Genomic DNA, 12,503 nt, shown 5'->3' with positions numbered 1-12,503 from the left:
CCCCAGAAACGTCTGAAGGAACCCAGTAGCCGCTCTGAACTAGAATTCGTTGTATTTTTTGGCCTATTCAATTTTTTATCATCCCCAAAAAACACATCAAAGCATAAGATATCAATTGGGATGTCTCCCTCTTTTATAAAGACAAATTATCTAATAGAAACGTATGTTCCATTTTTGTCCCAAAAATATATTTGACATCTCTTTACAGGACAATGGAACAGTGGTGGTAGCCGCGGATGGGATTTTTGGTTTGCCTAGGAAAATGTTGTCTGGATTAAGTCATCAACCACCACTACATGAGGAAAGTACTTTGCAAACCAAGCTGATGTGGCTCAATTTGTTTGCAAGCCCATATCTCCAACAGTGGTAAAGTGATAACATTTAGCCTGAATGTAATATGCACCGCATTGTGAGTGAAATCTATAACTAGAGATAGTGAATGAAATCTATAACTATTTGAACTCATAATATCAAACCTCTCCACTAATTCATTACTTAAATGATGCAGTTGTCAGTCCACTTAATCTGTTTTATTCAGTGGTGTTAATAAGGTTGGAGACGGTATGTTGGTATTGTGTATATTGAATGTAATATTATTGGTTGTCTCATGCAACATTGTTAGTGGAATTCTAAATTCCTCTGTATTATTTCCCAATCAGAATTAATTACTCTGTCAATGCATTCTATGGGATTGTAAAACCCATATTTTTATAAGAATGGACAGAACCCCGGTCTTAAAAGTCAGGTAACAGCGTTTAATTCAAGAGAGTACTAACCCAAAATACAAAGAACATTCAATTTTAGAGAGAGAACATAAAATGACGTCATCAGTTTCTCACACTCTCTCCGATCCACACAATAGCGCAGTGTCTTCAGGTCTGGAAATTCTCTTCTACTCCCCTCATAAAACAAACATTCCAATCTGTCTAAAAATACATTTTCTCCTCCACTAATGGAACATCAAAGAACATTCTTATCTGTCTGAAAAGATATGCCATCCCTCTCCCTTAAACACGCAAGGTACAGACAATTAATTTGTTTTACCTACATTTTCAGTCCTAGTTTAACCAATAACTCATACATTTCATACCATAACATAATTGTATTAAAATAAATGGTTCTAATTTAAATGTATACATAATTAATCATTTCAACTATAATTTCCTCCAACAAACATACATTTAGACACTGGAAGGAGACTTGATAGAATATATCATCTTGTATGGTATTCAAACTGCTCATGCTCACCTACAAAGCACTCAATGTACTGGTGCCCTCATACCTTACTGAACTTCTGCACTTCTACATTTGTTCACTGCACTCTTCTAACAATAGCCTCCTCATTATTCCTTGCACCAGGCTCCGCTCGATAGGAGACATTGATTTTAGTAGTGCAGCCCCCCAAAATACCAAACAAAACTGTCAAAAAAACTGCCACGAATCCCACTGGTTTATTGTACAGATGCGGTGATACAAGACAGTTGGCGCTCTTGCTCCAGTGCCACGTAATACAGTTTTACCGTGACAGAGCTAAGGCGAGCAGACCACGTTGTTTCACTATTTAACCAGATATTCAACTGACTAACAGGTCATATACAGCAGGTCATAAATACACAATAAAACACTTGACCCATGACTGTATCAATATTATAAAGATATTATTGTCCACATATAATATTATCTAATAATATATGCCATTAAGCAGACACTTTTAAGTGACTTATTTTAAGTGACTTAGTCATGTGACTTAGTCAGGCGTAGCTTAACATCTTTTAAAATATTTAATATGTCAAATGTAATGAAGAGGACATGTGTAATAAAACAATTCACTTTTAAAAATGTTCTGTAATTAAACAGAATACCCAAGTTGACTGTTTTATTGGTGTGACATGTGTCACCAAACTGTGATTGTGCTCAGGGCCTTCTTGTTATTGGTATTAGTGTTAAGGGGTTTTGCCTTTAAATTGCATATGATCTCCAGCCTTAATCTCCTTCTCCCTGGGCATGTCACCCTAAACCTATGTATTGCTGTTTCTAATTGAAAGTGAAAACTAATGAGTATATATCGGTGATGGAGTGCTTCTCAATAACATCACACAATCTTCAGAGCTAAAGCTCATACAATGATCCCAATAGTTATTATAGAGACGTGACTCTCTAATATTTGTGCAGAAAGATACTGGTGCTTCAGAAAATAAATCTGCTGTCTATTTTAAATCTTTGTCAGGGACATCAGATACAAATACTTGCATTAGGCTGTATCAAGGGCTTTGTGATGCGTTGGCTAGTCAATTCAGGTGTGATAGTCAAATCAAAATCCAATTGTATTTGTCACATGCGCCGAATACAACAGGTGTAGATCTTACAGTGAAATGCTTACTTACAAGCCCTTAACCAACAATGCAGTTTCAAGAAAATACCAACAAAACAGTAAGAGATAAGAATAACAAATAATTAAGGAGGAGCTGTAAGTAACAATAGCAGGGCTATATACAGGGGGCACCGGTGTCAAGGAATTTGAGGTAATATGTACAGGTGCCACCTGGATAAAATTGCTTTCTTACCTTTCACTTGGACACATATTCTGTAACATGGCATATTTTATTACATTTTTTATTTAACCTTTATTTACCTAGGCAAGTCAGTTAATAACAGATTGTTATTTACAATGAACACCTACCCCGGCCTCCCCTAACCCGGACAACGCTGGCCCAATTGTGCGCCGCCTTACGGTACTCCCGATCACGGCTGGTTCTGATGCAGCCCGGGATCGAACCAGGGTCTACAGTGACGCCTCTAGCACTGAAATGTAGTGTCTTGGACTGATGCGCCACTCAGGAGCTTGTGTACTTATATAATAACTGCTATGTAACTGCTATGTAATTACAGTCTAGCGATATTGTTTATTAGATAACAGCACAACTCAAGCCAACATATTTCAGAGCAATATTAAGAGTGTCTGCTAAATTACTAAAATGTAAAATGTACTTGCACATTTTGCACAAATGTACTTGCACATGTCTGAATCCTATAGTTTAATTCTTTATAATAATTATTTTCAATATATCTATCTGTATCAACCTGTATCTATTTACCTAACTGTCACAAAATTGATAAAATGTCAAACAAATGTAATAGAACAAACAGCATGAAGTAAGCAGTAATGTGAAATGGACAAATAAGCAACATTAAAATGATGCATTTGAAGGGTATTTATTAATTTACTGTCTGATTGTCTTCTATTTAGTGTGAGATGGAATAAATATAGTGCTCAATAAGCTGTTTATATAGGGAATGAAAATAGGTGAAAAGGTTTAGGAGAGGTGATTAGGGTAGAGGTTTGGTGGGAAAGGCTGTGGCCTAGGCTCATATTGGGAGCAGTTGGGGTCCTGTTGGGACTCCAACCAGTTCTTCAGACTCCAGGAGAGACAGGGGAGGACTCAAGCCAGATCCTGAAGTCATGAACTTCCTTGAATAGCTGCTGGGCCCATGGTAATTTAATCTGGAGAAGGAAAGATTGTTCAACATCTAATTATAATCAACACCAAGTGGAGTAAGTAAGTAAGGCCCCATACACGTTTACACATATGCATTGGGAAAGTATTCAGTCTCCTTGACATTTTCCAAATTGTGTTACATTTCAGCATTATTCCAAAATTGATTAAATTTCTTTTCCCCTCATTAATCTACACACAATACCCCACAATGACAAAGAAAAAACAGGTGTGTAGAAATATTAGCCAATTTCTATTAAAACATTTGAAATATTTGTTTTTGAAATATTACATTTACATGAGTATTCATCATAGGGATGGTGCCAGCTTTCCACCAGATGTGACGCTTGTAATTTTAGGCCATAGAGTTAAATCTTGATTTAATCAGAGCAGAGAATCTTGTTTCTCATGGTCTGAGAGTGCTTTATGTTCCTTTTGGCAAACTCCAAGTGGGCTGTCATGTGCCTTTTACTGAGGAGTGGCTTCCGTCTGGCCACTCTACCAAAAAGGCCTGATTAGTGGAGTGCTGCAGAGATGGCTGTCATTCTGGAAGATTCTCCCATCTCCACAGAGGAACTTTGGAGCTATGTCAGAGGACCATCAGGTTATTGGTCACCTCCCTGACCAAGGCCCTTCTCCCCTGATAATAAAAAATAAATATATATTTAGCCATTATTTAACTAGGCAAGTAATATAAAAACAAATTCTTGTTTACAATGACGGCCTCCCCCGGCCTCCCCTAACCCGGACGACGCTGGGCCAAATTGTACGCCGCCCTATGGGACTCCAAATCACGACCGGTTGTGATACAGCCCGGGATCGAAACCGGGACTGTAGTGACCAATCTAGCACTGAGATGCAGTGCCTTAGACCGCTGCTCTGGGCGGCCAACTCTAGGATGAGTTTCAGTGGTTCCAAACTTCTTCCATTTCAGAATGATGGAGACCATTGATCTTGGGGTTCAGAAACGTTTTGGTACCCTTCCCAGATCTGTGCCTCAACACAATCTTGTTTCGGATAATTCTTTCAATCTCATGGCTTGGTTTTTGCCCTGACATGCACTGTCAACTGTGGGACCTTGTATAGACAGGTGTGTGCCTTTCAATATCATGCCCCAATGAATTTAATCTACCACAGGTGGACTCCACTCAAGTTGTAGAAACATCTAAAATATTATCAATGGAAACCGGATTCTGCTGAGATTAATTTTGATTCTCATAGCAAAGGGTCTGAAATCTTATGTAAATAAGATGTATAGGTTGTTGATGTTTTTTAATCAGCAAAACTTTCTTAAAACCTGTTTTCACCTTGTCATTATGGGGTATTGTGTGTAGATTGATGAGGAAAAACGATTTAATCAATATTAGAATAAGGCTGTAGCATAACAAAATGTGGGAAAAGGGAATGGGTTTGAATACTTTCCGAATGCACTGTATGGTGGAAAATTACAGTAATATAGAGGAAAATGTAATGTTATCATAACTGTTGAAGTTAATGCAGGGCCTGTGGTTTTGGTGGGCCCACCCCACCTTGCCCATCCAAATTAAATTTGACCGAGACAGAAAGACACATCAATCTCAGATAAAGCTTCCGAGTGAGCCAGACAGCGCCCCTCTGTCTCAGAGTGTGTAGGCCATGTGTCTGATGCTGTCTGGCCCACAATAGTATGACATGTCATACTATTTTTAGCCAGATAGCATCAGAAACATGGGCTACATATAGTAAGGCACTGTTTTGCTCTATCTGATGTTTTCTCCAGTAAGATAGTTTCAGCCACTTGCAAATTGAAAGAAAATTGGCAGGTCCACAGTGCCAGTTCAAATGCTAGAATTATTTTGGATGAACATGCGAAGGTAACCTACTTTTTGAAATTATTTTTTTGACAATCAGATGAAAACATCATGACTGGTTGTGTACGTGCCACATTAAAAGGGAATATATTTTTAAAGAAAAATTACATCTTTACTATAAAAACCATGAAAAAAACATCCTATGGAAATCCTTCTCAATGATTCCTTCTAGCGTCGGCCCTGTGTTAATGTGTACAATGCCCCAGAGTAAGAGAATCTGTACCGATATAAAGATTGGTGCACTGAGTGATGAGTCTTGTCCAAACCATAGGCTGAACCCACATTGAGGTTGGGAGCCATCTGCTCTGGCGAAGCGGTCCAACTCTAAGGACACACAGAGTCAGTAATACATCACATGACAAACACACCGCTGCAATATCATCAGTGATACAATCAGTAATATAATCAGACAAATTCAGTAGTACGAGAGAGTGATGCTCACATTAACATCAATGCAGTGCTAATGACAAAAATACATTTAAGGAAATGCTCCTGCATTTTGTGGAGACTGCATTTGCAGTATATGCTGCAAACAGTATGTCGGCTCAATCGGAAAATTACCTTCAAATGTAATCAAGCATTAGCCTTGAACTTCCGCAATACAGATTGAATCGAGCCCTTAGTGAAACATTGAATTCAAGCAATTATCTGTAAATGAACCAACAACAAAGTGTTCATCGAATAATAATAATATGCAAATCAAATTTCAAATCAAATGTATTTATATAGCCCTTCTTACATCAGCTGATATATATGCATGTCAATCTCTCCAGGCTCAAAGCAGAGGAGAGATTGACTTCATTGCTACTTGTATTTATGAAATGTATTGAAATGTTGAATGTACCAAGCTGTCTGTTTGAACAACTGGCACACAGCGTGGACACATGCAAAACTCACAAAACATGCCACCAGAGGTCTCTTCACAGTCCCCAAGTCCAGAACAGACCATGGGAGGCGATCATTACTACATAGAGCCATGGCTACATGGAACTTTATTCCACATCAGGTAAATGATGCAAGCAGTAGAATCAGATTTAAAAAAAAACAGATAAAAAAATACACCTTATGGAACAGCGGGGACTGTGAAGCAACACAAACATAGGTACTGACACATGCATAAACGCACACAATAACATACTCACAATACACACACGTACACATGGATTTTGTGTTGTAGATATAGGGTAGTGGAGTAGGGGTCTGAGGGCACACACTTAGTGTTTTGTGAAACCTGTTGTGAGGACTGACTAACCATAATATCAACATTATAGTTGGCAATATACGTTTTATACAACGTGTGGGTGTAATCATGAATGCTGATTGGTTAAAAATGCATTCAAGCCAGTATCTATTCCACAAGTTACTACCAGCTAAATCTATCTATGTAAAATGCCTATTTACTCTGCTCCATCTGACAGCACAATCCACTGTCTCATCAGCCCAGCCAGGCAATGTATAAATTTAGTTTTAAACAGCGGAGATTTGTATAAACCTTACTATCTGTCTCTCTGATATATTGGAACATTGTTTCAAAATTCCAATTATTTCTCTAGCTGTCCCATAGTAACGAATGTGTCGGGAGTCGGGAAGAGACAGATAGGCAGGCAGCTTTTCTCAGCCAGTCAAAATCACGAATCAGCATAATTTTTATGGATACTCTATATACAAAAAATATCAATAAAAAACAGGTAAAAGGAAACAAAGTGCAGCCAGTTTTGAGTCTTTCCAGCTTCCGTTTGAAGTGATTGTGTTAGCTGTATTGTTGACTAGCTCCTCTGTAAACAGTGTCCTGACGAGAGAGAACATTTTCTATGGCAGGCCAAACCATGGAAGTCATTGTTACATCCAAATAAATGTAATTAGAAAAAGTCTTAAACAAATGCAAATGCAATATACTTTGTTGCTCACTGCACTGTTTGACGTAACTGTAAGTTAGCCATAGTTGACTAGCTAGCAAACAAGGGATAAGAATGTTGCCAGCCAGAATGGCAATGGAACATTTAAAATGAACAACCGGGTCGTGTCCATAGTTACAGAACAAAAAATCTGAACAACTGGGTAGCGTCTTTGGCAACCAAACCAATGGATGACCATCCAGTTTGGGTAGCAACCATATGGTTGTGTCGGGACTATATCTTGTGGAAGGATGAAATAGTATGAATACATTTATCAAAATTATTGGCCTAACAACACTGCGCCAATATACCCTCCAAACACTGTTTTTTCAGGCATTATCACATAAGTAACATTTTTAAGGCTATATAGTGTTTGTTTACATTTACAAAGTTCACAAACATAGGATTTAAACAAGCTTATATTTTGGGTTGTTTAACTATTATAAGTTATGCTCTTCAAGAATCATTAGAATTTACCACTAACAGATTCACTCACCCTGTCTGAAGTGCTCTCTGTTGAAGAGCATCACAGGGTCCACATCACGCTCCATCACGTGCATCTCATCTCCGGTGCCACCCATCCAGGAGACTGTGGCTTGGCTATGCCGTTCAGCATAGATACCTTCCTCCCTAGAGCTTAAAACCACTCCACCCTCCATGAGGGACAACAGGTTGGAGAGGATTGAACGATCAGAGGAGATAGGAAGGGTGTTGGGGGGCTTTGGGAGAGAGATGAAGGGGATCCCATCCATCATTAGGGAGGTCTTGTGGGCAATTCTGACATCACCCCCCATGACCTCATGACTAAGCACCTCCTCTTCGCAGTACTCCACTGAGACAAGAAAACAGTGCTGGGCTGGGGAGAGAGAAACAGAGGGAACAGACAGAGATAGAGGGAGGAGATAAAAAAAAATACTTGCAATGAGCAGTTATGCAGAAGAACAGCTCCTGACTTTTTATAAGAGATTTGTGATATGATCCAATGAGCACAAAAAAAGTTAAATAATGAAATTGTACAACTGAAGAGTTTCATTCCAATCAGACATGGAAATAACCACATATACACAGCACAGTAAGCTGTACAACATCAGACATTCATAGGCCCAAAATAATGAAAACCAAACAGTCTTACATAACATACTGAATGTTTGTGTGTTCTGTACCTTGGATTCTGGCCTCTCTGTCAGCCATTGAAGGGCAGATGGACTCAAATATTCTAAGGACGGCTTTTAAACATGAGCTGGAGTTTTTTATGAGCATGTTTTCATGTAAAAGTATTAGTTAAGGGGAGTGTTTCTCTCTCAATCCTCTCTTGTCAGGTGAAGGCCAAGGCCTTGCTCACTCTCTCCCTTCTCCTCTCTCCAGACTTGATCTTGTACCAGGGAGGATAAAGACAGAAGACACTACAGGGTTCTTAAACTTTTTCAGCCTAGGACCCAAATGAGAAATGTTTTCCTGGGAGCCAAGCGTAGGAAAATGTGCAACTATATGTCAATATTGGTACATTTCATTGCCCTTATGCCCCCAAGAAATGCAACACAAACAATGAAATACCTTGAAATATATTTTCATTAAAAACACCCTTATATACCTGTCTAGGTTGGAACTGTTGCTGTTAAAATACAATAAATCATTTCATTCTGAACTGGAATAAATGGATTGATCACATCACACAGATGTATAAAAGGACACACACACAGGCTTTTTGATCGTGCAACCCTAAGTAACAGTATAGATAAAAAAAAATATCAGGCCTACTATACATCTCACTATATAAATGATTTTTTGATAGAATGTCTAGGTTGGAACTGTTGCTGTTAAAATACATATGTTTTATTCTGAGCTGGAATATTATATTATATATTATTTCTGCTGATCGTCACCTGTTTCTTGAAGCATTCTGCCCTGTCCTAAAATAACTCCCTGGGTTTACTGTCATGCTGTGGATGTTTGGTCAGGACGTGTCATTTTATTAATTTGTTCGTTTTGGGAGAATCCTTACTAAGCACTTCCCCACACAAAACACTATATTTGCTTTTCATGACGATTGAGCTCAGTCAGAACTTGTGGCTAGCATTAGTCCATTTCATGACAGTGGTGAGTGATGGCGAGTGGGAATAACAAGTCAGTGGCATGAACGACAGCGCTGAAACGTGTGGGTTGCAGAAAAAAAATCTGGTAAACCACGAAGCACACGGGCATCTCCCTCCACCTCTCCCACTTGCGCAGCTGCCAAAATGAGTAGAGACTGCTGCTAAGCAGAGAGCATAAACCTGAGAGTACAGTTGCACTTGACCAAATCAGTTCCAGTAATTAATAAAATAATTATACATTTACTCTGACCCATACTTTAATAAATGCAGGTATAAAGTGTTGACACACACAGCTTGAGCAGTCATCAGTGTGAGTAAAAGCTACAAGTTAACATCCATAATGCTGGACTATGTACTGATGGATAAAAACGATAGTCTTGCTTTTATAATGGGTCTCTGGTGAAGGAGAAGCAGCCAAAGAAGGTGCAATGTATAAATAACAACATAAACAGATTGTTTTATGAGGAGACATAACAGAGAGGAATAAGACCATCCTCTCACTGCATTTCTTGGCATTGATTGTATGCTTTACGCTTTGATAGAAAAACACTGGCACACAGATGGGCATGGTGTGTGTGTTCAGAATGCAGAGACATCTGGGCACACGAGCAGATGAAACGGTTCTCTCTGTGTTTAGTGGTGTGTGTGTATTGTTATGTCTGTGTATTCGGTGTATGTGTGCATTTTGAGAGCTGGGCACACACAAAAGCAGATGAAACGGTTCTCTGTGTGTGTGGGCGTCAATGTGTTTGAAGTTCAAGCTGATAAGTGGTTTTGTACATGAAAACACTGTCCATTTAATGTTTATTTCCAAATCACTTTCTCTCTCTATCTCTATCTCTCCTCTCTGTCTCACCACCTGACGTTGTTTTAATCATTATTCTTCTCTTCTTTATTCTTTTGTTCTATCTAACTCTCTCATTCTGTCTGTCCTTATCTTGCCCTTCAGCTTCATGTGAACAGGCTCTCAATGTTAGATCATTAATTAAAGTGTGTGTGTTTGTTAGGTCTTGGATAGATGTGTTATATATTTTTGCAAACATGCATGTCCTGCCCCACATATTTATTTATGTTCTGTCCCTGTATTTATTTTATTTTCTATTTCCCCTTTATTTAACCAGGTAGACAAGTTGAGAACAAGTTCTCATTTACAATTGCGACCTGGCCAAGATAAAGCAAAGCAGTTTGAGACATACAACAACACAGAGTTACACATGGAGTAAAAAAACATACAGTCAATAATACTGTAGAAAAACAAGTGTATATACAATGTGAGTAAGTGAGGTGAGATAAGGGAGGTAAAAGGCAAAAAAAGGCCATGGTGGTGAAGTAAATACAATATAGCAAGTAAAACACTGGAATGGTAGATTTGCAGTGGAAGAATGTGCAAAGTAGAAATCGAAATAATGGGGTGCAAAGGAGCAAAATAAATAAATAAATACAGTAGGGGAAGCAGTAGTTGTTTGGGCTAAATTATAGATGGGCTATGTACAGGTGCAGTAATCTGTGAGCTGCTCCGACAGCTGGTGCTTAAAGCTAATGGGGGAGATATGTTTCCAGTTTCAGAGATTTTTGTAGTTTGTTCCATTCATTGGCAGCAGAGAACTGAAAGGAGAGACAGCCAAAGGGGGAATTGGCTATGGGGGTGACTAGAGAGATATACCTGCTGGAGCACGTGCTACAGGTGGGTACTACTATGGTGACCAGCGAGCTGAGATAAGGGGGGACTTTACCTAGCAGGGTCTTGTAGATGACCTGGAGCCACTGGGTTTGGAGACGAGTATGTAGTGAGGATCAGCCAACGAGAGCATACAGATCGCAGTGGTGGGTAGTATATGGGGCTTTGGTGACAAAACGGATGTCACTGTGATAGACTACATCCAATATGCTGAGTAGAGTGTTGGAGGCTATTTTGTAAATTACATCGCCGAAGTCATGGATCGGTAGGATAGTCAGTTTTATGAGGGTATGTTTGGCAGCATGAGTGAAGGAGGCTTTTTTGCAGAATAGGAAGCCAATTCTAGATTTAATTTTGGATTGGAGATGCTTAATGTGAGTCTGGAAGGAGAGTTTACAGTCTAACCAGATGCTTGGGAATTTGTAATTGTCCACATATTCTAAGTCAGAATCGTCCAGAGAAGTGATGCTAGTCGGGCGGGTGTGTGTGCGCACAGTGATCGGTTGAAGAGCATGCATTTAGTTTTACTTTCATTTAAGAGCAGTCTGGCGTGAACCAAGGGCTGTATCTGTTATTAGTTCTAGATTTTTTGAAAGGGGCATGCTTATTTAAGATAGTGAGGAAAGCACTTTTAACTACTGACGGGATGAGGTCAATATCCTTCCAGGATACCCGAGCCAGGTCGATTAGAAAGGCCTGCTTGCAGAAGTGTTTTTGGGAGCGTTTGACAGTGATGAGGTGTATTTAGAGGACAAGTTGGTCAGGATGATATCTATGAGGTGCCCATGTTTACGGATTTGGGGCTGTACTTGGTAGGTTTTAAGTGTTAAGCTGTGGAAAGAATATATCCATTTATAAGACTTGTTCATAAAAGAAGGACATCAATGCAAATTAACATCTAATCAAACACTTCACGAGAGCCCATGAGCTCATGTTGTGCAACATTTCTGTAGGCTATGCAATTGCATGAGAAAACAGAGTGATGGCTGCTAAGAAAAAGAGGAGGATCTTATCAGCTTTCTATAGGCTAGGCCTACTATATTTATTTCTCAACTTTCCTAATATTAAGCACATTGCTTATATTTACAACAAGAGTATAGCCTACCTGGCTGGCATGAAAATAAACCACAGGGAAAAGCGTCGTCCATTAGCTATTTAAATGCATAGACATTTACAGGTGCATGATACTGATCCATTCTAAATCAAATCAAATTTCACACATATTATTTAGTATGTGTAAAGACAAGATTAAATCAAGAACAGTCTGATGGGTGATAATATTAGCTTATCAGTTGTGAATTATATATTATCACTTAAGAAACAATGCCTCATGTAGCCTAGTCCATTGACCTTTATATTTGAATATGGTTTGTATCACAACTTATGTGACCAAATAACTTCTTAAAGTTATACATGAATCTGCTTTACAAGGGGTTTAGAGCCTGGCATATGAGTGTTGAGCCTGGCATATGAACACATGAGTTTCAAGTTTG

The 12,503-nt window shown here is 38.9% G+C and overlaps 1 protein-coding gene across 1 annotated transcript; it reads right to left on the bottom strand.

Moving 5' to 3' along the window:
- Positions 1-736: 736 nt before the first annotated feature.
- Positions 737-8,442, bottom strand: sdy (sexually dimorphic on the Y chromosome). The gene is given in 4 exon segments (NM_001281416.1): positions 737-3,502; positions 5,568-5,668; positions 7,736-8,095; positions 8,403-8,442. Coding segments are annotated over 4 exon segments (579 nt in total). The 5' UTR covers positions 8,431-8,442; the 3' UTR covers positions 737-3,412.
- Positions 8,443-12,503: the final 4,061 nt, after the last annotated feature.

The sequence above is a fragment of the Oncorhynchus mykiss genome, chromosome 29 (genome assembly GCF_057628025.1).
Source record: "Oncorhynchus mykiss isolate SJ-2025 chromosome 29, ASM5762802v1, whole genome shotgun sequence".
NCBI lineage: Eukaryota > Metazoa > Chordata > Actinopteri > Salmoniformes > Salmonidae > Oncorhynchus > Oncorhynchus mykiss.
This window is presented reverse-complemented; position numbering and strand designations above follow the sequence as displayed.